The 25967-nt window shown below is 37.7% G+C and overlaps 1 protein-coding gene across 4 annotated transcripts in view; it reads left to right on the top strand.

The window, feature by feature from the left end:
* Window positions 1-25967, top strand: part of vps13c (vacuolar protein sorting 13 homolog C) — a 139764-nt gene that overhangs the window by 93858 nt on the left and 19939 nt on the right. For all 4 annotated transcript variants that reach the window (XM_063012860.1, XM_063012859.1, XM_063012862.1 and 1 more), the window contains 12 exons: window positions 4286-4675; window positions 6553-6657; window positions 13083-13238; window positions 15314-15439; window positions 15659-15792; window positions 17147-17273; window positions 22418-22653; window positions 22817-22961; window positions 23048-23188; window positions 23643-23724; window positions 23880-23949; window positions 25007-25118. In XM_063012860.1, the coding sequence (XP_062868930.1) occupies window positions 4286-4675; window positions 6553-6657; window positions 13083-13238; window positions 15314-15439; window positions 15659-15792; window positions 17147-17273; window positions 22418-22653; window positions 22817-22961; window positions 23048-23188; window positions 23643-23724; window positions 23880-23949; window positions 25007-25118 (1824 nt within the window). The remainder of the gene's footprint in view (window positions 1-4285; window positions 4676-6552; window positions 6658-13082; window positions 13239-15313; window positions 15440-15658; window positions 15793-17146; window positions 17274-22417; window positions 22654-22816; window positions 22962-23047; window positions 23189-23642; window positions 23725-23879; window positions 23950-25006; window positions 25119-25967) is intronic.

The raw sequence follows: 25967 nt of genomic DNA, 5'->3' as shown, positions 1-25967 counted from the left end.
ATTTTGTAGGACTCTGGTAGTGCTTCTCCTGTTCCTCCTTCCTTCATGCTTTTGAGAATGTACAGGGACATACAGCAAACCTTCTGATGACGGCATGTATGGTTGTGCCATCCTGGAGAAACTTGATTACCTGCACAACCTAAATGGGCTGCAGGTACCACCTCATGCTTATTGACTATAAAATAATCAGTCAGGAAGAATAAGAAAAGAGTAATTGTCTGTGACCACATCCTGCAAAACTATGCCTTTTAGGGGTTGTATTGCTGTTGCTTCTCCAGTGCATGTGGTGTCCCTTGTATTTTAACCAAAGTGGATAAAATTTACATACATTACGCTTCATAACTACAGATTGATAACCCTGAAGTTTAATTGACTTGGTGTGACTGTGAAGTGTACTTTAACTTCACACACTGATGCATTATCTCTCCCTGCTGCTAGTGGTATGAACTAATTTGGTGTAATGCTAATTTGGTCTCATATACAGTTAAATTAAAATATTATGTGTACTGTGGTAAACATGGATATTAATTGCCACAGACAATAAAAAGACTAGAAGAGAATGGCTTCTTTGTTGGACATCAGCCTTTAATTATATGGTGAAGTTCACTTGATTGTAGACACATGGATAGAAGGACACAAAAGTGTTGTAAGATTTAACTGTGAAGTTTACTTTAAAATTGTATCTGGTTTATTGCAAGAAGAATCTAAAATTTGTTAATTCTCTTGAACCTTAATTTAACTGACAAAAGTAATGACTTTTAATTCTTCATTGGCCAACTTAATTGTATTTTTAAATACATATTTAAATATAAACAAATTTTAAATGTTGCCTGCAGCACAATCAAAAAAGTTGGAAAATGGGGAATGTAAGATTGAATGGTTCATAGAATGTTAAAGTTAGAGCATTTTATTTATAAATGTATTTATTTATTTTATTTTTTAATTTTCTATTTTTCCAACCTTTTCTCCCCCAATTTTCTCCCCTAATCTAGTCATGTCCAATTACCCTGATTGCATCCTCCACTGATTCAACCCTCCACCGCTGACTGAGGACGCTTCTCAACTGACACACGCTAGGGATCGGGGCCGATCAAGGCATTTTTTAATTGATCGGAATCGGCTTTATTAAACCCGATCTTAATCCCGATCTTTTGTTTTACGTCAGCATGTCCGGTGTGTGGAAATAGTTTAAATTGGAAGGTAAAACAAGTCCAACAGTGAAGTGTAACGTCTGTAATGCAAGCGCTTCACGAGCCGGTAGTAGCAGAGCTGCGTTCATTACTGTAGAATTTTACTGTTTATATGGTGTGTGAGTCAAGGATCACTCCGGTTTACAAAACAACGTAGTGATGCACTCGTTTAATAAATAAATAAATACACAGTATATTCACATATTGTCGGGAGCAGAACACTTTATTAACTTCTGTTACAGTACCGAATACTGGACAGCTGAGTCAAGCAAGCTGTTTCATGTTCTATGGAAGGCCTAAAGGGTCAAAACACACTCACTTCGTGTACAAACGTCCATCAAATCCTTGTCACAATACAAGCACTTTAAGAACTGGCTTTCCTTCATAACAAAAGAGCCTTTCCATTTCAGGTTTTACTGTAATGCTTTCAAGTAACTTATTTTCTTATATTCAAGTTAAGCTGCTACACAGATTTCTGTTCATCTTTAGTGCATCACTGCATTGAACATATTTTTTTTCTTCGAATGTAAAGTTTAAAGTAAAACTGTAATTATCTCACTCATTTTGATTGATTTTGTAAAAATACAAAAACATTAGGCCAATAGTTTGGATGCAGCATTTTTCCCTACAGCACTGCAGAGCTGTTTAGTTGTTAAACATATACACTGGATTAATGTGAATAACTGTAATGTACTTGAAGTGTGCACTGTGTGAACAGTATTATCCAGTTCTTATCTAGACAATATCTAGAAAATACAAGTATCGGTTTGAGACTCGGTATCGGATCGGGATCAAAATTAATAATCGGGATCGGTATCGGGAACAAAAAAACGTGATCGGGACATCCCTAACACATGCCCTTTCCAACACGTGCTCAGTACAGACTGCATTTTTTACCTGCATGAGTCGAGTTCATACACTATATTGCCAAAAGTATTCGCTCGTCTGCCTTCACACGCATATGAACTTGAGTGACATTCCATTCTTAATCCATAAGGTTTAATATGATGTCGGCCCACCCTTTGCAGCTATAACAGCTTCAACTCTTCTGGGAAGGCTTTCAACAAGGTTTAGGAGTGTGTTTATGGGAATTCTTGACTATTCTTCCAGAAGCGCATTTGTGAGGTCAGACACTGATGTTGGACGAGAAGGCCTGGCTCGCAGTCTCCACTCTAATTCATCCCAAAGGTGTTCTATCGGGTTGAGATCAGGACTCTGTGCAGGCCAGTCAAGTTCTTCCACACCAAACTCGCTCATTAATGTCTTTATGGACCTTGCTTTGTGCATTGGTTTGCAGTCATGTTGGAACAGGAAGGGGCCATCCCCAAAGTTGGGAGCATGAAATTGCCTTTCATGAAATTGTTTCTTTCACTGGAACTAAGGGGCCGAGCCCAACTCCTGTAAACCATCCACACACCATAATCCCCCCTCCACCAAACTTTACACTTGGCACAATGCAGTCAGACAAGTACCGTTCTCCTCATCCATCCTTGTCCAAGACTCGTCCATTGGATTGCCAGACAGAGAAGCGTGATTCGTCACGCCAGAGAACATGTCTCCACTGCTTTAGAGTCCAGTGGCGGCGTGCTTTACACCACTGCATCCGATGCTCTGCATTGCGCTTGGTGATGTAAGCTGCTCAGCCATGGAAACCCATTCCATGAAGCTCTCTATGCACTGTTCTTGAGCTAATCTGAAGGCCACATGAAGTTTGGAGGTCTGTAGCGTTTGATTTTACGTGGCCTACCACTTCATGGCTGAGTTGCTGCTGTTCCCAATTGCTTCCACTTTGTTTTAATACCACTGACAGTTGACTGTGGAATATTTAGTAGCGAGGAAATTTCACGACTTGTTGCACAGGTGGCATCCTATCACGATACCACACTGGAATTCACTGAGCTCCTGAGAGCGACCCATTCTTTCACAAATATTTGTAGAAGCAGTCTGCATGCCTCGGTGCTTGGTTTTATACACCCTGATTAGCATTATTCCTCAGCCTTGTGCAGGCGCCATCAATCAGCCAGCAGGGGTCGTAATTGCACCAGTTATGAGGACCCATGATCCGGTTTGCCCCTAACCCTATAAACATGTTCATGCAGCCGCCCAGCCGGATGGCAGAGCTGAGTTTTGATACGATGTATTCAAAAACCAAACTCTGGTGTGTTAGCGTATTGTACCGCTGCGCCACCTGAGCGGCTAAGTTAGAGCATTTTAAAACATTTCACAATGTGCAGGCTAGTTGGAAATAGGGAGGCTATCATGATAGGATATAAAAAGAGGATTCACCAATTTTTGTTCCTAATAGGCAAACCTAAAAATAGATTATGGTTGTGTGGGGTTGTGCCAAACTTGTAATTCTAAAAAAGAACATCTTTGAATACAAGATTGCCAGTAATTTAGGTTTTTCCACATTTACTATATATGTGTGTAAAAAGATTCATATTCACTGTACCATATGTGAAAAGATTCAGGAAATGTGGAGGAATATGTAAGGCAAGGTTGGAAACTGCTGTCAATTGTGCAAGACCTTCAAGCCCTTAGATGACATTGCATGTGAAATCATCTTGCTGCTGTTATAAATATTGCCACATGAATTCTGAAGTACTTCAGAAAATAGTTGTCACACAGTCCACCACTGAATTAAGAAATGCAACATAAAACTCATATTGTGGTTAGATGAGTTCACATTTCTGCCTTTTACAAATGTTTTTTAAAATGTTTTAAAAAATTCTTATTTTATTAGCTGCAGAAAATTATTTAAATCCAACTTCATGATTTATATATAACAATAACAAACAATTCAGTTGTGACTGTTAAATGTAAATCTGATCAGGATTTACATTTTTAGTTTGTAATTATATGCAGTTAAATACATAACAAAAACAAATAAATACCTAACTTACTAAATGAAATGTCTCTTAACTAAGGCCATGCAACATTAAACCACAGAACTGAGACACTGGTACTTCATGTGTTTTTGTTGTTAATAAACCAGATTAGTGTTGCAATATTGTTGTATTACGACAATGACAAAAATAACTTTTAACTTATACATTTTATTCTGTTCTAACAGTGTCTCTTCTGTTTTTCTTAAGGGTTCAGCAGAGTTCTATGAGCTCCAGGAGGGCAACACAGCTGATTTATTAAACGCATGCATCATGGGCGAGATCATGGAGTTTGTGCTAGTGAAGTACCAAGGTCGCAACTGGAACAGCCATGTTAAAATCAGCCAGGACATGTCTGAGTTGTTCCCTGTATGTTTTACCAGCGACAGTGCTGAGAAGCTTACTGTGGACATTTGTGTCCATGTGGGCCGTGTGGCTGGTCGGTTTATTGTTTCCATCTTCAGTCCATACTGGATTATAAACAAAACATCCCGTGTGCTGCAGTACCGGGCTGAAGACACCTATGTGAAACACCCATCTGACTTTCGAGATGTGATCCTGTTCTCCTTTAAAAAGAAAAACTTCTTCAGCAAAAACAAAGTAAGTGTTTTAAATATATATGTCTATATAGCTTTAGACTATTTCCAAGCTTAATGGCATAGTGGCACAGCTGGTAGAGTGGGTGCTGCATTGCAGCATTGTTTTGGGGACCTGAATTTAATCTTTGCCTTTTCTTACTGTCTGTATAGAGTTTTGTGTCAGTTACTTCACTTTCCTCCCACTTCTAAAACATGCAGAAGAGTAGTTTGGTTATTTCAAGATGTCAAATCAAGTCAAATATACAGTATTTGTATAGCTTTTTACAGTAGACATGGTCTCAAACCAAAGTACAGATTACAGGTTCAAAAACCCATAAATAAAGCTGAGAGCAACAGTGGAAAAGGAAAAAAAATCCTATATATTATAAAGGAAGAAACATTATAAGGATCCAGACTCTACAGGGACCTGTCCTTATTGTGTGGTCCAGAGTATATTTGGATTCATTAAAATAAAATTTATTATTCACAAACTAAATATATAAAAAGAAAAATTACAAATAAACAAATGAAAACAACAAGTATAATGGAAGTAACTAGAGTTCATAATACGTCAGTTCAGTCTGTGGTAGAATAATGTCTAATGGTAAGTTCCTGGACATCACTTTTGGACTAACCAGGACATGCAGCAGTCCATAAACAACAGCATTGGTGACATGGCAGCCTTAAACCCATGTTTAAAAAAACAATCCTGACTAGGTGTGTGTAATCACTAAGTGAGTGATGAATGGGTGAATACAAGGCAGCTTATAATGATTTCTTTTCCCCTTTCATCTCCTAATCTAGTAATTTATATTTCTATTAATTTATATTCCCTGAATTTGCTGTCGCTTGCACGATGTGATCAAGGAGTGCTGGATCACCTCTGACACGTGTATAAGTTGGGACATTTTTTTAAAAATGCATTAAACAAGTATTTGTCAATTCTCTTGAACCCATATTTAACTGACAAAAGTTGCAATGTTTTCACTGACTAACTACATTCTATTTTGTAAATATGAAAAATGAAAAAACGAAAAACTTGCACTTAATAACAATTTGGGACAGAGGCATGTTTTACATGATCTTGGGACAGAGGCATGTGTTACATAATCTTTATATTAATTACATTTTTAATCAGGAAACAATTGCCCAGTAGCGTTTCTGCATCAAATTAATTTGTACTGCATAATTACATTTTAGGAATTTGTGAAATGTTGTAAAACTAGAATGTTTAAAATTTTTCACTTGTATTTGCGTCTGTCCTACCTTATTGTTGTGTTGCAGGCATCAAAATCTAAATTTGTATGAATTCACAAAATACCATTTTTTCTTTGTACATTTTTAGTTAAATAATTGATGAATAGAATTACTAAATCACAATTCTTGTTTTATTGCATTTTACAAAATTATACGATGACATTTCCTGTTTAGTAGCACACTGTTTTGCAACTCTCAATATAATAATAAGTAAAATCAGTAGTTAGCCAATATAAAACTAAAAAAAAAACCTTGATGTCAGAAGCATGATGAAAGTATCATTTTATGTATGGATGAAAAATCTAAATTAAATAATATACTGTTAAATACTTGGATTTAACATTTAGCAAAAAAAAGAAAAGGGTATTCCTCATCCTGCGCATATTCTTAATGTGGATCTTTTTTATTGTGTTTAAATAAATAAAGGCTATGAACTTTGGTTATCAAATATCTTAATAGACAATAGCAAAACTAGTAACATTTTAAGTAACACTATGGTAACCACACATCTGTTTAAGCAGAAAGACATGTTAATTTACAAGATAAATTCACAGGCTTATTCACAGGTTATCACCAGCACAGAGTCAACAAAAAAGACTTTACTAAGTATTTACTATGGTTTCTGATTTGTTTATCGAACAGCTGCAGCTTTGTGTGTCCACCAGCTCCTGGTCAGATGGCTTCTCTCTGGATACAGTGGGTAGTTATGGATGTGTTCGCTGCCACGATAAAAACATGGACTACCTGGTGAGAGTCTGGAGAAGGTTGAATATACAGGGTCTCTTAAAAACAAGGAACAGATGGTGGCTCAGTGGGTAGCACTGTCACCTCACAGCAAGAAGGTCCTGGGTTAAATTCCCAGGTGGAGCCATCCAGGTCCTTTCTGTGTGGAGTTTGCATGTTCTCCCCATGTCTGCGTGGGTTTCCTTTGGAAGCTCCAGATTCCTCCCACAGTCCGAAGACATGCAAGTGAGGTGAATTGGAGATACAAAATTGTCCGTGACTGTGTTTGATATTGAACTTTAGATAATTAATCTTGTGTAACCAGTAACTACCTGTCCTGTCATTAATGTAACCAGTAGAGTGTAAAACATGACGTTAAAGTCCTAATTAAATAAGTTTTAAAAAAGCAAGAAAAACTCATATAAAATGAAAATGGATTGGAAGATTATTCGGAATTTTAGACACAAGCTGTGGGATGATGAGATCAATTCACTATCAATTATCAGTTTCACAAGTTGGATTCAACTTCAGGTTTTCAAATGGAAATGTAGGGATGCGACACATCAAACTGGTAGATAATTTTACCATTTGTGAAAAAAACATTTGTGAAATCAAAAAATTGACCAATGCCATTGACAGATCTTTTGATTAGTAACAGATATTCTCGGATGAAGGCTACACCTAGTCTGTAAGGGTAACCTAAGCTACATAAACAGCAGGTACCGTTGGCCCATTGTTAATATGATTAACACTGTGAACTATAAGATTGCTAGGTTTCTGGCATAGATTTTAGACCTATTGGTAGGTAGCACTGAACATCACATTCAGAACATCATGGATTTTGTGGATAAAGAGAAGGGCTTTGACTGAATGGATGGAGTCGGATGAAACAATGGTCTTGTATGACATTACGTCCCCCTTTACGTGTGTTCCGTTGCTGAAGCAGTTGAGGTAGTCGATAGGAAATTACAAGGCGACCCCACCCTTAGCAAGAGGACCACCCTTACCACCAACCAGGTGTGCTTACTTCTGGAACTGTGTGTTTAGTCCACCTACTTCACATACAGGGGGCAGTTCTATAAACACAAACATGGGTGTGCTTTGGGGTCCTCAGTAAAAAGAAGGTACTAATATCACAAGAGAGAAATTTCATATTATGAGGGCCCTTGATGAATGTGGTTATCTAAAATGAGCATTCATCAAAGCTGTGAAAAATGCCCAAACACTGCTCCAGAGGACTGAAGGAAGGAGGACAATTGAGATGCATATTTTCCAAACACTGCGTATCAGTTGCTTTGAAACCCCAAAACATATTATGCCAGAAACTAGTTCACCCTAAGGATCGAGTCCCCTAACACGAACAGAGCAATATAGTGAATGCTGATAGGATTGCCGGGAACTGTTCATTGGGGAAACTAAACAACCAATAGTGAAACGGATGGCCCAACATAGATCTAGTCAAGTCAAGTCAACTTTATTTATATAGTTCTTTTTACAATAGACATTGTCTCAAAGCAACTTTACAAGATCCAGGACCAACAGATACAAAAACCCCTGTTGAGCAAGCCGAGGGCGACTGTGGCAAGGAAAAACTCCCTGAAAATTACAGGAAGAAACCTTGAGAGGAACCAGACTCAGCAGGGACCATCCTTCTTGGGTGGCCTGGAGGATACTTTAAATAAATAGGATTTACACAAATCATACAAACACAGAATTAAATGAACTAAAAGTTATAACTGGCAATAAATAAATAATAAATAATAATAATAGAGTTATTATTCGTTCTAGTCGTCAATAAAGTCTGTAGTGAGTTCTTGTCATTCTTGGTGCAATTACGCCAGACCCGTCACATCCGGCAGGAGCAGCATCATTGTCTCGGCAGTCTCTACTTCAATCCTTAACCTTGGTGGGTAAACAGGTTTCCATCAGAATGCCCTCGGGGTAAAACAACAGAAATGTAGTTAAATAATGTACAATGCTAGCTGAGTAAAACAGTTTTACAGACAGTTTTAGACTCCGGAAGATTATTCCAGAGTTGTGGAGCTTTGTAAGAAAATGCTCTTCCACCAGCCGTGATCTTTTTAATTCTAGGAACTATAAGTAACCCTGCATCTTGTGAGCGAAGTGGATGCGCTGGGTTCTAGTGATTAATAAGTTCACTCAGATACTGTGGAGCCAGACCATGTAGCGCTTTATAGGTTAGTAAAAGTATTTTATAATCAATGCGGAATTTAACTGGCAGCCAGTGTAGAGATGATAGAACAGGACTAATATGATCAAATTTTTTAGTTCTAGTTAGCACTCGAGCTGCTGCATTTTGAACTAACTGGAGTTTGTGTATGGATCTACCAGAGCATCCAGTTAGAAGAGCATTACAATAATCTAAACGAGAAGTTATAAACTCATGGATCAGTTTTTCAGCGTCATTAACAGATAGTATATTTCTTATTTTAGAAATATTACGCAAATGATAGAAAGCAACTCTAGTAATATTATTAACGTGTGTATCAAAGGAAAGATCTGAATCTAGTGTGACACCCAAGTTTTTTACATCTGGGCTGAGAGTAACACAGAAAGTGTTTAGGTTTAGCACCAGGTTAGACAACTTGTCTCTTGCAGCTTTAGAGCCAACAAGTAAAACCTCTGTTTTATCTGAATTAAGTAAATTACACAACATCCAGTTTTTTATGTCGTTTACACAATCTTCTATCTTACTGATTGTGTCAGTATCATTTGGTTTGGCTGATATATACAGCTGTGTGTCATCTGCATAGCAGTGAAAATGTATGCCATGTTTATGAATAATTTCTCCTAGTGGAAGCATATAGAGTGTAAATAATAGCGGTCCCAGTACCGACCCCTGTGGAACAGCACACTTTACTTTTGTAGATTCCGAGCATTTATTATTTACATAAACAAATTGAGAGCGGTCAGTCGAATATGATTTGAACCAAGAGAGAGCGAGTCATTTAACACCTACTGTATTTTGTAGCCTATCCAGTAAAATGTTATGATCGATCGTATCAAACGCCGCACTAAGATCTAATAGAATAAGAAAAGAGACACATTCATTATTAGAAGACATTAACAACTTGTTAACTACTCTAATTAATGCGGTTTCGGTACTATGGTTGGGTCTAAATCTAGATTGAAATTTTTCATGAATACAATTTTCATTCAAATAAGAACATAACTGTTTGGAAACGACTTTTTCTAATATTTTAGAGACAAAAGGAAGGTTTGAAATTGGCCTATAATTACATAAAACATGTGGATCAAGATGAAGTTTTTTAATAAACCCCTGTTGTGTAATCAGGGGTTTAATAACAGCACTTTTAAACAATTTAGGTACATACCCAAGGCTAAGGGATGCATTGATTAATGTAAGCAGGGGCTCTACAACAGCTGGGAGTAAATCTTTAAGTAAACGAGTTGGAACAGGGTCGAGTATACACGATGATGACTTTGATGATTTAATCAATGCAGTTAGTTAGTCTACTAGTTAGTCTACCCATTCTGGCCAGGACTCTGTGGTTTACACTCACCTACATCCAGTGTTCACTCATTAAATAATGAAAATGTGCAGATCCTTGATAAAAGATAACACTTGTTTTAACAAGGAGTTAATACAGCCATCTATGTGAAGAGGGAACGACCATCCCTGAACCAATGCTGTGATTGCTTCTATTCCCCAATCCCATGTGAATAACACACGTGGCCATTGTAATTAATGGTCATTGTGATTTGCATATTGAACTGATCACCTGTTCCACTGTTATGCACTGGTGCCAATTTCAGCCTTTATGCAAATAAACTGCATATAAAGTTTGGGGTATTCACAACCAGCGCAGACTGAAGAAGTCTCTTGGGTGAGTGACAAAACGTATCTCCACGCCAAACTTTGTGTTCAGATGAACTGATTCATTTTTGTGGGCTTTCCTGATGAACTTTTACCAAAACATCCGGCATAATGCTGGCAGAATCATCAGCAATTTTCACATTCTTCAGTATGTCTTCACAGAGTAAACAAGTGTTCTGACATGACCATACAGATCCAAAGGGCTTAAATCAGGAGAACATGGTGGCCGACTCGATCCCTGTGACCAATCCACTTTTGAGGAAACTGCACATTAACATAGTCTCTGACAGTGCATACATAATGAGGCATGGTGCCATCTTGTTGGAAATGTTTAATCCTTTCACAACAGGTGTTGCAAAATGGGCTAAATTGAGGCACAGCTAAACCCCAAGCCCCAGAAACAGACAACGAGTGCTACATTGTATTTATTGCTAAATAAGCCCATAATAGTGGTTGCTATTTATACATTCATAGCCATTTTTGCAATCCAATGTGAAGTTTTTAGTCGACATGACCTGTTTCTCTGAATTTGGCAAGAAGTTTGGCAGTTGCACAGTGGGTAATATGAGGCCTGTTCGAGTAGATGTAGTTGCAATGATGTGTGCTTTGTTCACCGGAAATGAGGATGATCTGAAAGTTCTGCTTGGATTAAGACCATTCTTTACATCCTTGTACAGAGGAAAAAATGAATGAAAATTTCATGAAAATGAAAGTCACATAAACATGAAGCACACTGTCCTTTATCCTTTACTAGCTGGATGAGTCACATACCTACCTTTGCATTTGAAAAACTGAATCCAAGATGCCATGTTTGGGACAGGTTTCCGTCTTACCCCACAGCTTGCATTTAAAAAAGGATATTCATCTGCCAGACCGTTTTTATTTTACAGTGTATCACAAAAGTGAGTACACCCCTCACATTTCTGCAAATATTTCATTATATCTTTTCATGGGACAACACTACAGACATGAAACTTGGATATAACTTAGAGTAGTCAGTGTACAGCTTGTATAGCAGTGTAGATTTACTGTCTTCTGAAAATAACTCAACACACAGCCATTAATGTCTAAATAGCTGGCAACATAAGTGAGTACACCCCACACTGAACATGTCCAAATTGTGCCCAAATGTGTCGTTGTCCCTTCCTGGTGTCATGTGTCAAGGTCCCAGGTGTAAATGGGGCGCAGGGCTGTTAAATTTGGTGTTTTGGGTACAATTCTCTCATACTGGCCACTGGATATTCAACATGGCACCTCATGGCAAAGAACTCTCTGAGGATGTGAGAAATAGAATTGTTGCTCTCCACAAAGATGGCCTGGGCTATAAGAAGATTGCTAACACCCTGAAACTGAGCTACAGCATGGTGGCCAAGGTCATACAGCGGTTTTCCAGGACAGGTTCCACTCGGAACAGGCTTCACCAGGGTCGTCCAAAGAAGTCGAGTCCATGTGTTCGGCGTCATATCCAGAGGTTGGCTTTAAAAAATAGACACATGAGTGCTGCCAGCATTGCTGCAGAGGTTGAAGACGTGGGAGGTCAGCCTGTCAGTGCTCAGACCATACGCCGCACACTGCATCAACTCGGTCTGCATGGTCGTCATCCCAGAAGGAAGCTGACGCACAAGAAAGCCAGCAAACAGTTTGCTGAAGACAAGCAGTCCAAGAACATGGATTACTGGAATGCCCTGTGGTCTGACAAGACCAAGATAAACTTGTTTGGCTCAGATGGTGTCCAGCATGTGTGGCGGCGCCCTGGTGAGAAGTACCAAGACAACTGTATCTTGCCTACAGTCAAGCATGGTGGTGGTAGCATCATGGTCTTGGGCTGCATGAGTGTTGCTGGCACTGGGGAGCTGCAGTTCATTGAGGGAAACATGAATTCCAACATGTACTGTGACATTCTGAAACAGAGCATGATCCCCTCCCTTCGAAAACTGGGCCTCATGGCAGTTTTCCAACAGGATAACGACCCCAAACACAACCTCCAAGATGACAACTGCCTTGCTGAGGAAGCTGAAGGTAAAGGTGATGGACTAAACCCAATTGAGCACCTGTGGCGCATCCTCAAGTGGAAGGTGGAGGAGTTCAAGGTGTCTAACATCCACCAGCTCCGTGATGTCATCATGGAGGAGTGGAAGAGGATTCCAGTAGCAACCTGTGCAGCTCTGGTGAATTCCATGCCCAGGAGGGTTAAGGCAGTGCTGGATAATAATGGTGGTCACACAAAATATTGACACTTTGGGCACAATTTGGACATGTTCACTGTGGGGTGTACTCACTTATGTTGCAGCTATTTAGACATTAATGGCTGTGTGTTGAGTTATTTTCAGAAGACAGTAAATCTACACTGCTATACAAGCTGTACACTGACTACTCTAAGTTATATCCAAGTTTTATTTCTATAGTGTTGTCCCATGAAAAGATATAATAAAATATTTGCAGAAATGTGAGGGGTGTACTCACTTTTGTGATACACTGTATATGAGTTTTTTCGTACTGTTTATTTCAACATGTATATGTGTGTGCCTCTGAAGCTCTTATTTATGTTTTTTAAACTTAAAGCTGTTAAAGCTCTTATTGCTGTTTTAAGGTGGGGATCAGTATCCAATTAAGCAGTTTTAACCTCACCCGGATCGTGACTATGAGTCCATTTTTTACTCTGGTAAACAAATCCTCCTTTGAACTGGAAGTGGGTGAGGTGCAGAATGGCAGTGTCAGCAAGTGGCACTACATTTCCTCTGCTGAGGTAGGAGTACAGTAGTTTTACTTTGTCTTTTTTTAATATATTAAAATTTGAAAATTAGGCCTTTTCAAAGTCAATTAATTCATAAACCCATTTCTGGAAAAGTTGGAACATTTTGTGAAAATTTGTGATTTGTTAATCGTCTTGAACCTTTGTTTTACTGAGGAAGGTACAAGGAAACATATTTTCAATGATTTTTGTTAATGTAAAAAAAGTTTGTATGTTTTTATGCCTGCTATAGACTCAAAAAGTTAAGACATAGGCATGTTTACCACATTTTACACATTTCCTATAAATTACACATTTTAATTGTTTGGGATCTGATTTATTGGATTTATTCCACTTCTTGCATAATAAAAGACTTCAGGTGTTCAACTGTTCATTGTCACTTTGTCACTTTTGATTCTCCTCTTGATGAATGCCATAAATTGACAATAGGAAACAGATCTGGACTGCAGGAAGACCCAAGCACACACATTCTATGGAGCCACACTGTTGCTAAGCATGCAACATGAGGCCTGTCATTGTCTTCCTATAATAACCATGGACTTTCTGGAAAAAGGTGTCACCTTGATGGCACTAAGATTACTATGTATGCCTCTGAGTTAATTGTGTCTTCACAATTATGCAAGTCATTCATGCTGTGGGCACTGATGCACCTCAACACTGTGACAGATGCTGGCCTGTGCACCTTTCACTGTCAAGTTTGAGTAGTCCTTTTTGACTTTGTCATGGATTCATTAGCATGGGCTCAACAGAACTGCAGTTTGGCATATAATTAATGTATTGTTTTTAACACATATCTCAATTGCTTTCTTAACCCTTTGATGCACAAGCTAAGCAAACCCCTTCTAATGCACAACATGGGTCAAAAATGACCCATATTCATCCATTCAAGAATATTTTCATATGCACATTTGTCAGTTATTCATGTATTTGCTGTCTTAGCTAATAAAAGCCATCTATACTAAAATATGTAAACAGCTAGCAAGCAAATAGTATTGGACATATTCAAAAGCCTAATCTTTGGTTGTCTTTCAAAAGTTCAGTAGATATGTTTTTGACTACAAACACTTACAAATGTCAGTAGTTTCTGTCAAATTCCATAGTAAATACATAAAGGTCATTTTTGACCCATGTTGTGCATTAGAAGGGTAGTGATACAAAAATGATTTTTATTAAAAAAGCAAAAAATATAAAACTGAAATAAGGATTTGTGATGATCAAAAACAAGTTAATTGAAAAATTCATGGAAGCTTGAATGACGAAATTAATTTATTGCAAAGATATAGAAAATAAAAACTCAGTTGGGTCACTTTTGACCCAGGTTGTGCATCAAAGGGTTAAAATCAGGGAAAATTACCCCATCCCCTTGCCTATATACACTGACAAATCTGAAACTCAACAGAAACCTATGCCCTTCTTATGGCACTGGAATATGCAAGACTCATGAACAAATACAACACGCTGATATGTACAGACCACCATAAAAGAACTCACAGACAAAAAGTTTGTTGTCAGACTATGGTGGATACCAGGGCATTGCGAAATATCAGGGAATAAAAAAAGCTGAGCGGTTGGCAAAAAAATAATTAACTTTAAACTTCCACCAACAGACATCAAACCTCTCATAAACAACTACATAAAAAATAAATGGCAACTTGAATGGAACACACAAACAAACAATAAACAATAAATGAGATAATCCCCAATGTCAGAAATAAGCCAAAAATACACTATGGGAAACTTACAGACCAAGCTATCTACCGTAGATTTAGAATAGGCCATTCCAGACTGACATACCAACACTTAATACTAGGAGAAGACCCCACTCTTTGCGAAGAGTGTCAGACACCCATCACCATAAACCATCATGAATGAACGCCCAAAGTTCAAAATTCTTTAAACATTTCATTTTTGGCCTTTGTCCCAATTTTTTAAAGTCTGTTCCAGGCATCAAATTGTAAATGTGTTGCTTTTCCTTAAGCTTGTACGCTATTTGTGTGTGTGTGTGTGTGTGTGTGTGTGTGTGTGTGTGTGTTTTGTGTGTGTGCGTGCGTAATATGTGTAATCTATAGTGTCTGCCTCTATGGCCAGAGTCGAGCACAGGAAAGCTTTGTGTCCGGCTTGTGGGCTCTGAATTTGCCTCCAAATCCTTCTTTTTCAACAAGCAAGACAATGGAACTCTTCTTTGCCTGAAACAGGTAAATGTGAACGTGCTGTGAATGTTAGAATATACTCATCATTGAAGTTTATTAGCATATTGCCATTATTTAAAGTCCTACATAATCAGTTTGTACTTTTAGACAAACTGCATGACAAAGGCAAACTTGACTTTCCAGAGAGCTTTATATATAGCTAAACCCTGCAATCCAAAACTGTTTAGTACTGTGCAATCAATACTGTTTTGTCATCTTTTTTAGTATGGAGGCATTATTGTAGATGTGAACATCTCAGATCACTCCACTGTCATCAGCTTCACTGATTATTATGATGGAGCTGCTCCTGCTTTGTTGGTGAACCACACATCCCATGCCACCATAACCTTCAGACAGAGGTTAGCACCTTTCACTGTGTCACAATTACAAATTTAATAAACGCTTTTAAGCATATATATGCACAAAGTAAAAGTAAAGTCCTAAATAAAAATGTTACCCTAAATTGAAAATAAACAAGTCTATAAATGTATCTAAATTACTTTTACCTGTGCACTGAATACTAACTCTGCCATTAGCTGATGATGTTAATTATATGCCCAAAACACGTACAGTCTTCAGTTTAATAAGTGCACACCACTGTGCTGCATTGGTTTCATAATGAATGCAATAGCTTAAGAAAACTCAAGAAAATATTTAACAGTATGTTTTAATTTCCAAACACTTCTGAATCTGAAACTAAATGCATAATGCCATATAGCTGCCATATATTTGTTTTCTTGGATTTAGTTAAGCTATAGTAAGTGCAATTTGTCCCTGTACCATGTCTTATCTAATAATAATGAAACGTCCAACAAACTTGTAGTCTGTTGTCTACATGCATTTGGTTATATAGTGTATCTGAACTAATACAAGCTATTAGAAATTTTATTATAAAATTAAGTAATTGTAAAAACATTCCTCCTGTATTGACAACCCATGTAGAAAAGGGGTTGCCTTTTGGGGCTGTATTTCAGCAGTGGAGTTGGGGATTGGGTCAGGATTATAGTCTGATTTCAAACAGGTGATGCCAACATTTGACTGTAATCTTGATTTGGAATGAAAGCAGTATCCACAAAAGTCTGAGAAGCAAAGATATGCAAATTTATTGTTCGAAACAATATTTCTCAAAGAAAGATTGGAAGGGATGTAATAGCATAACAAAAAATTCCAGATTATTTTTTCATCATTACACTAATCTCCTAGTCTAACATTGCCATAACCCATGTGCCCATTTGTTTGCAGGTATCAAATAAGTAAATAATTTACAAAAATCAATATAGTTGATAAACATAATAAAATTTATAAATCTTTTTTTGGATGTCACATACTGTCTGGATTATATATTTTTTTTAATTAAAATAAATAATTTGTTTATTTTTGTAGATCTGTAAGACAACAAGTGCATCTTAAAGAAATCTTTAAGAAATTTAAAGATTGCAAACTTTTGATCGATAGGAGCACATTCAAGAGAAAGTTATGTTTACCATGTTGGGATATATTTATTGTGTGTTGATGTTAAGGCTTGTGTAAATGTACTGAAGGGACTGATAGTACAGACTACCATCTGTTCCCGCTGCCTGATTCCCTATCCAGCTGCTTTTTGCTCTCTCTCAGCTCATGCTTTCAATGTTTGACAAGTATAATTTGTGTGTGTGTGTGTGTGTGTGTGTGTGTATGTGTGTATGTGTGTATGTGTGTGTTATTTCGGTACAGTGGCTGTGAAATGACTCAGGACCTAAAACCATGTGAGGTGCAGCGCTTTGTCTGGGATGACCCTGCAGGTGTGCGTAAGCTGTGTTGGAAATTTCAGGGCCACAGTGGTGAGCTGGACTTGATCAAGGTTAGGAAAGTGCTGTACACTTTATAAGCCAAACACAAACATGAGGAGTAAGCTTGTAATAGAGAATAGCTTGTAGTAAAGCTAATGTCTTTAATGTTGATACTTCGTCTTTCAACAGTTATTTTTTATTTACTTTAACTATTTCTTTAGCTAAAATTACTTAGGCATTTAATCAACAAAACCTAGACTAAAAGCATAATAAAAATTAAACAAGTAAAATATGCCTTTGTAACAGTTGTGTTTTTTATTAAAGACAAGATGAAACAAATATTAGTTTTTACAATAAAGGCAAAATAATAAATATTTGATAAATGTCAAATACACTGCCTGGCCAAAAAAAAGGTCACGTTTATATTTTAAATTTTCGGCATTTAGCAGACGCTTTCATCCAAAGCGACTTACAGGTATGATTGAACACAATTTTGAGCAATTGAGGGTTAAGGGCCTTGCTCAGAGGCCCAACAGTAGCAACTTGGCAGTGGTGGGGCTTGAACCGGCAACCTTTTGATTACTAGTCCAGTACCTTAACCACTGAGCTATCACTGCCCTGGTCACCACCTGGATTTAACTAAGCAAATAGGTAAGAACCTCCCATTGGATAATTACTGCATGGGTGATTATGTTTCAGCTGGCAACAAGTTATTTAACCCTAACTGATGCAGTGAGTAGCTTCTCATTTGTTAAACAACCATGTCAAAAGACACATCCTGTGGTCGTGGAAAAGATGTTAATCTGTTTCAGAAGGGTCAAATTATTGGCATGCATCAAGCAGAGAAAACATCTAAGGAGATTGCTGAAACTACTAAAATCGGGTTAAGAACTGTCCAACGCATTATTAAAAAGTGGAAGGACAGTGGGGAAACATCATCTTCGAGGAAGGAATGTGGTCGGAAAAAAATCTTGAATGATAGTGATCGGTGATCACTTAAACATTAGGTGAAATCAAATCGTAAAAAAACAAAACTACAGTAGAACTCAGGGATATGTTTAATAGTGAAAGTAAGAGCATTTTCACATGCACAATGCGAAGGGAACTCAAGGGATTGGGACTAAACAGCTGTTTAGCCTTAAGAAAACCGCTTGTCAGTGAGGCTAACCGGCAAAAACAGCTTCAATTTGCTAGGGAGCATAAAGATTGGACTCTGGAGCAATGGAAGAAGGTCATGTGGTCTGATGAATCCAGATTTACCCTGTTCCAGAGTGATGGGCGCATCAGGGTAAGAAGAGAGGCGGCTGAAGTGATGCACCCATCATGCCTAGTGCCTATCGTACAAGCCTGTGGGGACAGTGCTATGATCTGGGGTTGCTGCAGTTGGTCATGTCTAGGTTCAACAACGTTATGTGCCCAAAGAATGACTGACTACCTGAATATACTGAACCACCAGGTTATTCCATCAATGGATTTTTTCTTCCCTGATGGCATGGGCATATTCCAAGATGACAATGCCAGGATTCATTGGGCTCAAATTGTGAAAGAGTGGTTCAGGGAGCATGAGACATCATTTTCACACATGGATTGGCCACCACAGAGTCCAGACCTGAACCCCATTGAGAATCTTTGGGATGTGCTGGAGAAGACTTTGCGCAGTGGTCCAAATCTCCCATCATCAATACAAGATCTTGGGGAAAACTTAATGCAACTCTGGACAGAAATAAATGTTGTGACATTGCAGAAGCTTGTGGAAACGATGCCACAGTGAATGCGTGCCGTAATCAAAGCTAAAGGCGGTTCAACGAAATATTAGAGTGTGTGACCTTTATTTTGGCCAGGCAGTGTATATACAAGGGATTTATTCAGACCCAAGTATTCAGACCCACTAATTTAATGCACACTTTGTTTTGTGGATTTGATTTTGAATGATTACAGTTGCCACATGTACCCCTTTATCTATAATTAATCATTTATAATTAAGTTAATTTTTAAAGATTTTCAAATAATAATTAAAAATAATAAAATCTGGATTTTCAAAAGTATTCAGACTCTTCGCTGTAACATTTCAAATTTTGGTCAGGTGCATCCTGTTTGGTTTAATTTTAAAAATGTGTCTAGTCCACCAATGAGGATAAACTCAGTTTATTGCTATGTAATTTAAGAAAGTTGTGATTTATCCAAGGTTTGATTTCTGAAAATGGGAATCCGAATGGGAGTATATACAACCCCAAATCAGAAAAAGTTTGGACAGCATGGAAAATGCAAATAATAATAAAAAAACCCACAGAGGTTCTTACATTTACTTTGACATTTATTTGATTGCAGACAGAATGAATCTGAGATATTTCATGTTTTGTCTGGTCAACTTCATTTCATTTATTAATAAACATCCATTCCTACATTTCAGGTCTGCAACACATTCCAAAAAAAGTTGGGACAGTAAAGCATTTAGCACTTTGTAATGTTTCCATTCATTTTCACCACACTTTAAAGACGTTTTGGCACTGAGGATACCCAGCGATTTAGTGTTTCAGCTTTTATTTCCCATTCTTCCTGCAAACACGTCTTAAGATGTACAACAGTACAGGGTCGTTGTTGTTGCATTTTTCATTTCAAAATTCTCCACACATTCTTAGGTCAGGACTGCGGGCAGGCCAGTCCAGTACCCGTACCTTCTTCTTCTGCAACCATGCCTTTGTAATGTGTGCAGCATGTGGTTTTGCATTGTCTTGTTGAAAAATGCATGGATATCCCTGGAAAAGATGACGTCTTGAAGGCAGCATGAAGGCAGCGTCTTGAAGGTTGCTCTAAGATCTCAATGTACTTTTCTGCATTAATGCTGCTATCACAGAAGTGTAAATTACCTTTGCCAAGGGCACTGACACAGCCCCATACCATGACAGACCCTGGCTTTTGGACTTGTTGCTAATAACAGTCTGGAGGGTCCTTTTCGTCTTTGGTCTGGAGCAGACAGCGTCCATTTTTTCCAAAAAAGACCTGGAATGCTGATTCATCTGAACACAATACATGTTTTCACTGTGTAATGGTCCATCCTAGATGCCTCTGAGCCCCGAGAAGTTGACGCCGCTTCTGGACATGGTTAACATAAGGCTTCTTTTTTGCAAGTAAAGTTTTAAGAGGCATTTGTGCATGTAACTCTGTATTGTAGTGCTTGACAAAGGTTTGCTAAAGTAATCCCTCACCCATGTGGTTATATCAGCTATTGTTGAGTGGCAGGTCTTGATGCAGTGCCGTCTGAGGGATCAAAGATCACACACGTTCAGTTTAAGCTTGCGCCCTTGGCCTTTACGCACCGAAATTCCTCCTGATTCCTTGAATCGTTTAATGATATTATGCACTGTAGAGGGAGAAATATGCAAATCCCTTCCAATCTTTTTTTGAGGTACATTGTTTTTAAACATTTCAATCATTTTTCACGCATTTGTTGACAAACTGGAGATCCTCGGTCCATCTTTGCTCATCAAAGACTCAGGCTTTCCTGGATGCTGCTTTTGTACCAAACTATGATTACAATCACCTGTTGACATCATCTGTTTGGAATCACATTATTTAGTTTTTTTCACCTCATTACTAGCCCTACAATGCAGGAATGGAGGTATATTAGCAAATGAAATTAAGTTGAGCAGACAAAACATGAAATAACTTGGGTTCGAACTGTCTGCAATAAAAAAATGTCAAAGTAAATGTAAGGAACACTGCATTTTTATTTTATTTGCATTTTCCATACTGTCCCAACTTTCTCTGATTTGGAGTTGTAGATGATAAACAGGAGGTGTTTCCTGGACTAAATCTTGTGGGGACCCTGCGAGCGACGAGCTGTGGAGGAAGTGTTTCCAGAGAGAGTAATAAATTGCTGTCTGCCAGTTAGGTAGGGGGTGAACTATTTCAGAGCAGATCCATCAAAGCCCAGCTCATAGAGCCCTGACAGAAGGATGGAATGAGATACAGTGTCAAAGGCGGCACTTGGTTGATGCACCCTCATCTGCAGATAGAAGAATATCATTGATGACTTTATCCAGGGCAGTTTCTGTGCTATGACATGGATAAATTCCTGACTGGAATGGTTTAAAAAGCATTATTAGTTTGTAAATATATTTGGAGTTGGCTGGCAACAACTTGGAGTTGGCTAGCAAAAATGGAAGAGATAGGGCAGAAGTTGTTAAGATTAGATTGGTCAAGGCCAGGTTTGTTAAATATAGGGGTAACTGCAGCAATCTTAAAAGCAGAGGGAACTTGGTCAAGAAACCTTGATTTACTAACTGGCAGGAAGAGAGGCTTTGACTAGGTAGGTGGGTAGGAGGTCTAGAGAGCAGGTGGTAGTAGTAGTAGTTGTAATGATATTAATAGTAAGAAATTATTTAACAGTTATGAAAGACAGAAGAAGGGTGAAAAACTGGAACACCCTAGTTTGAGTCAGACAGTATTGGCCATGTTGGAGAAAGAGCAAGAAAATCATCACAGTGACTTCTACTGTCTGGTCAAGCTGCACAGCACTACTGTCTGAATTTTGGAATCTGCTGCTTTACGGAGTAGAAAAGTAGTCAGCAAGGGTTTACCAGAGTGCATAGGGGAATTGGATATACCCAAATGCAACCACCCCCATAAAAACTTTGCACAAAGAAAACAGTTACTGTATATAAAAACTAATACATTTGTAATTATTAAAAATTTAAAACGGACATGGCCAAAAAACAATATAAATAGCCATGATTTTAAATACATTAATGGCACTACATTAAAACTGACATGCTTCTGAAAATAAAATAATCATGCTGGTTTAAAAATACTTTCTTATTAATAAAAACTGTTCATTGTTGCATTTACAAATGCAAATGAAGTCTGACATGCAAAGCAGAAGCCATGTATCAACAACATCCATAAACACTGGGTTCTATCTCATCTGAGGGTGGCTTCATAGCAAAAGAGTGCAGGCGCTAGACAGTCCTGGCAGCAGTGCAGACCAGCTTCCTTTAAAAATGTATGAACCATTATGATACACAATTTAGGCGAACAGAGATTTTGGACTATTAAGCAGCTGAATGTGCGCATGTGTCTGTTTTCCCACTGTTCTATTTTTTTAGGAATTGTAATAAACATTTAGAGTGGTAGCAGTAATTTCTAGCGCTGTACTTGGTCATGCTAACAAAAGTTTATGTTACCAGCATACTCAGCTAATGTTTCTGTTTTATAGGATGAATGTGGACAGTTTGCATCTGATAGCTTGGGTCAGGTACACTGGGTGTCATTCCTGGATGGCCGACAGCGTGTCCTGGTTTTTACAGATGATGTGGCTGTTGTAACCAATGCTCGTCAGGCTGAGGAGTTGGAGCAATTCCAACAAGAAGTCAATATCTCTCTACAGAACCTGGGTCTGTCTTTTATCAATAATGACAAGAGACATGAGATAACATATGTGGGCATTACCAGGTGAGAATTCTCAATGCTCTCTAATATGATACAATGCCCTCTAATACAAATAAATAGCATTGTTTAGAAATAAATAATAATAATAATTCTTAAAAGCCAAGACAGCAGTTTAAGTGTAAGTTATAAAAGTATGTATACATTATACTATTCAATTTATGTTAAGTTCTGGTGTGGTTTGGGAAATGAGACCAAAGAACCGCTGGAAGTCTTTTAACCATAAGAACATCAGTGTTTTGGAGAAGGCCTACCAACATCACATTAGTGGCAAGACTGAGCCAGGCTGGTTGAAGCTGGAAACAGGGCTTGAGGTCAGAAAATGAGTCTGTCTGTTATAAACATAGTAAATATGGTGACATGGGCCATGTCTGATTTATGCTAGTGTTTGTTTTTTTAGGTTAACTTTGCAAGGATACCCATGATGATGAGGCAGCCTTTCTCCTGCTTCATCCGGAGGAACTTCCTTTCTGGAATTCACATTGAGCTGAAGCAGTCAACACATCAGAGAAGCCTGCGAGCTCAGCTTTACTGGCTGCAGGTAAATTCACAAATCTTAACTTAACAATTAGGTTAAAAAGCATAAATCAATAGAAGTGGGCTTTTTGGATATCTGTGTCTTATGCAAGTTCATATTACAGTGGTACCTTGAAACTCAACGACAGTTGTTCAGGGAGTGGCGTTGAAATTTACCCTCCCCCATTTCTTCACATCAGTCTGTGCAAAAGCATCACTAAATCACTGAGTAAACTGAATCGCTCAGAAACGACTCTTTTTAAATGAATTATTCATTGGAATTGAATCAGGGAGTTGTGCTCTTGTCTATAGTAAAGATTCATTAGTTTTGCTCACTCTATTTCATTATGGTGTCGTGCGTAAACAACTCAATGATTCAGTGCATTTGTTCGGTTTTTGTTAGTTAGAGTGGAGAGTGTGAAAAGTTTAAATAAGTATTTGTTTTAAAGAGGACATTCACAAATCTGTGTTTATTCCAGGTGGACAACCAGCTCACAGGAGCAATCTTTCCAACAGTCTTCCACCCAGTTCCTCCACCTAAATCTATTGCTCTGGACTCAGGCAAGACTATTTTTTCACTTCTTTTTACTTTTTTAAACATCTTTTTACTCTTGGTTTAAATTGTGTTTTTTTTGTTTATAGTTGTATATTGTGTATAGTTTTGTACATAGTGGATTACACAGTGCAAATTTGTATTTTTATTTTTGCATATTCAGAGCCAAAACCCTTTATCGATGTAAGCATCATCACAAGATTTAATGAACACAGTCAAGTAATGCAGTTTAAGTAAGTTAAGGTTCTGCTGTACTGCCTAACATTTATCTATACTTAGCTTTTCTGTATGCATTAATCAACCCAAAACATTTTTATAATGTGTGTAATATGCACTTAATATTTTTAATTTGTGCAATTAAGATGGCAACCTTTTTATATACAGTTGCAGTTGGAAATATTCAACCCTGTACAACCCCCTAAAAAAAATAAAAAAAAACATTAATGACCAGGAAAAACTGGAAGGGTCATACGAAATGCAGAGTACTTGAACACAGTTATATGAAATGATAAATCCTAACTGGAACTGTTTGACAATATGGTTTAAGAAAGGCAGAGTGATTTGTCTAGTGCAAAAAGAAGGCTTATGGGCATTAAACCTTATGACCAGAAGAATATTATAAACAGCATGGTTAAGTATGGAGTTAGGTCATTGATGATGTGAATGTCACAGGGATGTATTTCTGTGTGACTGGCATCATGGGTTTACAGAAATGCCTATGAATGCAGAATTACCTCACAAAATAACTTTTAAGGCAAATAGATATGCCTGTAAACCTGTGTGATAACTGAACCAGTCACACAGTGGTCCCAAGCACAATTCCAACCAAAAGTTAACCAAAGTTAACCAAAAACCGGTTCAGAAGTCTCCAGATTTAAATCTTGGTGAGATAAAAAAAAAACCCCAGTGAACTGGAGGCTTTTGCACAAGAGGATTGGACAAAGATTACACAACAGAGGTGTCAGAAGCTTGTCGGCACGTAAAGAAATTGGTTATTAGGGTTATTAATGCACAAGGATGTTCCAGCAAGTACTGAGACATTTGTCAAAAACCCAGGTGTTTTTTATTTAAATAAATAAACTCAACATTGGTTGTATTTATTAATAAGTATTCTTGGTGAGACATCTAGTTGTATATTTAATTGTATCAACATCACCATATTTCAGATTGAAACTGTATGCTTTTTTATGTTTAATATATGCTGTTTTATGTTTATTATATATAATTACGTTTAAGATTATAATTTAGTAATTTATTAAACTGCTTACACAATACATTTGTTGTATCTAGGTACTTCATGGTACTAGTGCAGGAAATGGCATTAAAGATTGATCAAGGATTTTTAGAAGCAATTCTTGCTCTGTTTACTCCCAACAACAACACGCAGTCTGACAAACAGAAGGTAACTGTAAGAGTACATGTAATACAAATGCTGCTGAAAACCTTTTGGGTGAATTTTCTTATCTGCTATATTTTGGTTGTTCTTGTTTTTGTGTTTCTTAATGTCATTTTTAAGTATAGGAAGGACAGACTCCAGTTTTGTAAATTCAGAAGTAATCCCAAATTTATTTGTGTAGTGCTTTTTTACAATAGACATTGTCTAATGTAAGCCAATAAAAAGCAGTCTTTAAATACATTTGCACAACAAATAAACAATAAAAATCATGTCTTATGAAATATTTTAATAAATTTTAAAACCAGCAAAGATATGTTCATGTTAGCACCTGTTACCATAGTTTAAGTTTTATAAAACTTGTCATGTACAGTGTATCACAAAAGTGAGTACACCCCTCACATTTCTGCAGATATTTAAGTATATCTTTTCATGGGACAACACTGACAAAATGACACTTTGACACAATGAAAAGTAGTCTGTGTGCAGCTTATATAACAGTGTAAATTTATTCTTCCCTCAAAATAACTCAATATACAGCCATTAATGTCTAAACCACCGGCAACAAAAGTGAGTACACCCCTTAGTGAAAGTTCCTGAAGTGTCAATATTTTGTGTGGCCACCATTATTTCCCAGAACTGCCTTAACTCTCCTGGGCATGGAGTTTACCAGAGCTTCACAGGTTGCCACTGGAATGCTTTTCCACTCCTCCATGACGACATCACGGAGCTGGCGGATATTCGAGACTTTGCGCTCCTCCACCTTCCGCTTGAGGATGCCCCAAAGATGTTCTATTGGGTTTAGGTCTGGAGACATGCTTGGCCAGTCCATCACCTTTACCCTCAGCCTCTTCAATA

This window comes from Trichomycterus rosablanca, chromosome 17, assembly GCF_030014385.1.
Source record: "Trichomycterus rosablanca isolate fTriRos1 chromosome 17, fTriRos1.hap1, whole genome shotgun sequence".
In the NCBI taxonomy this organism is placed as follows: domain Eukaryota; kingdom Metazoa; phylum Chordata; class Actinopteri; order Siluriformes; family Trichomycteridae; genus Trichomycterus; species Trichomycterus rosablanca.
The sequence above is the reverse complement of the archived record's forward strand: the minus strand, read 5'-3'. Positions and strand labels throughout refer to the sequence as shown.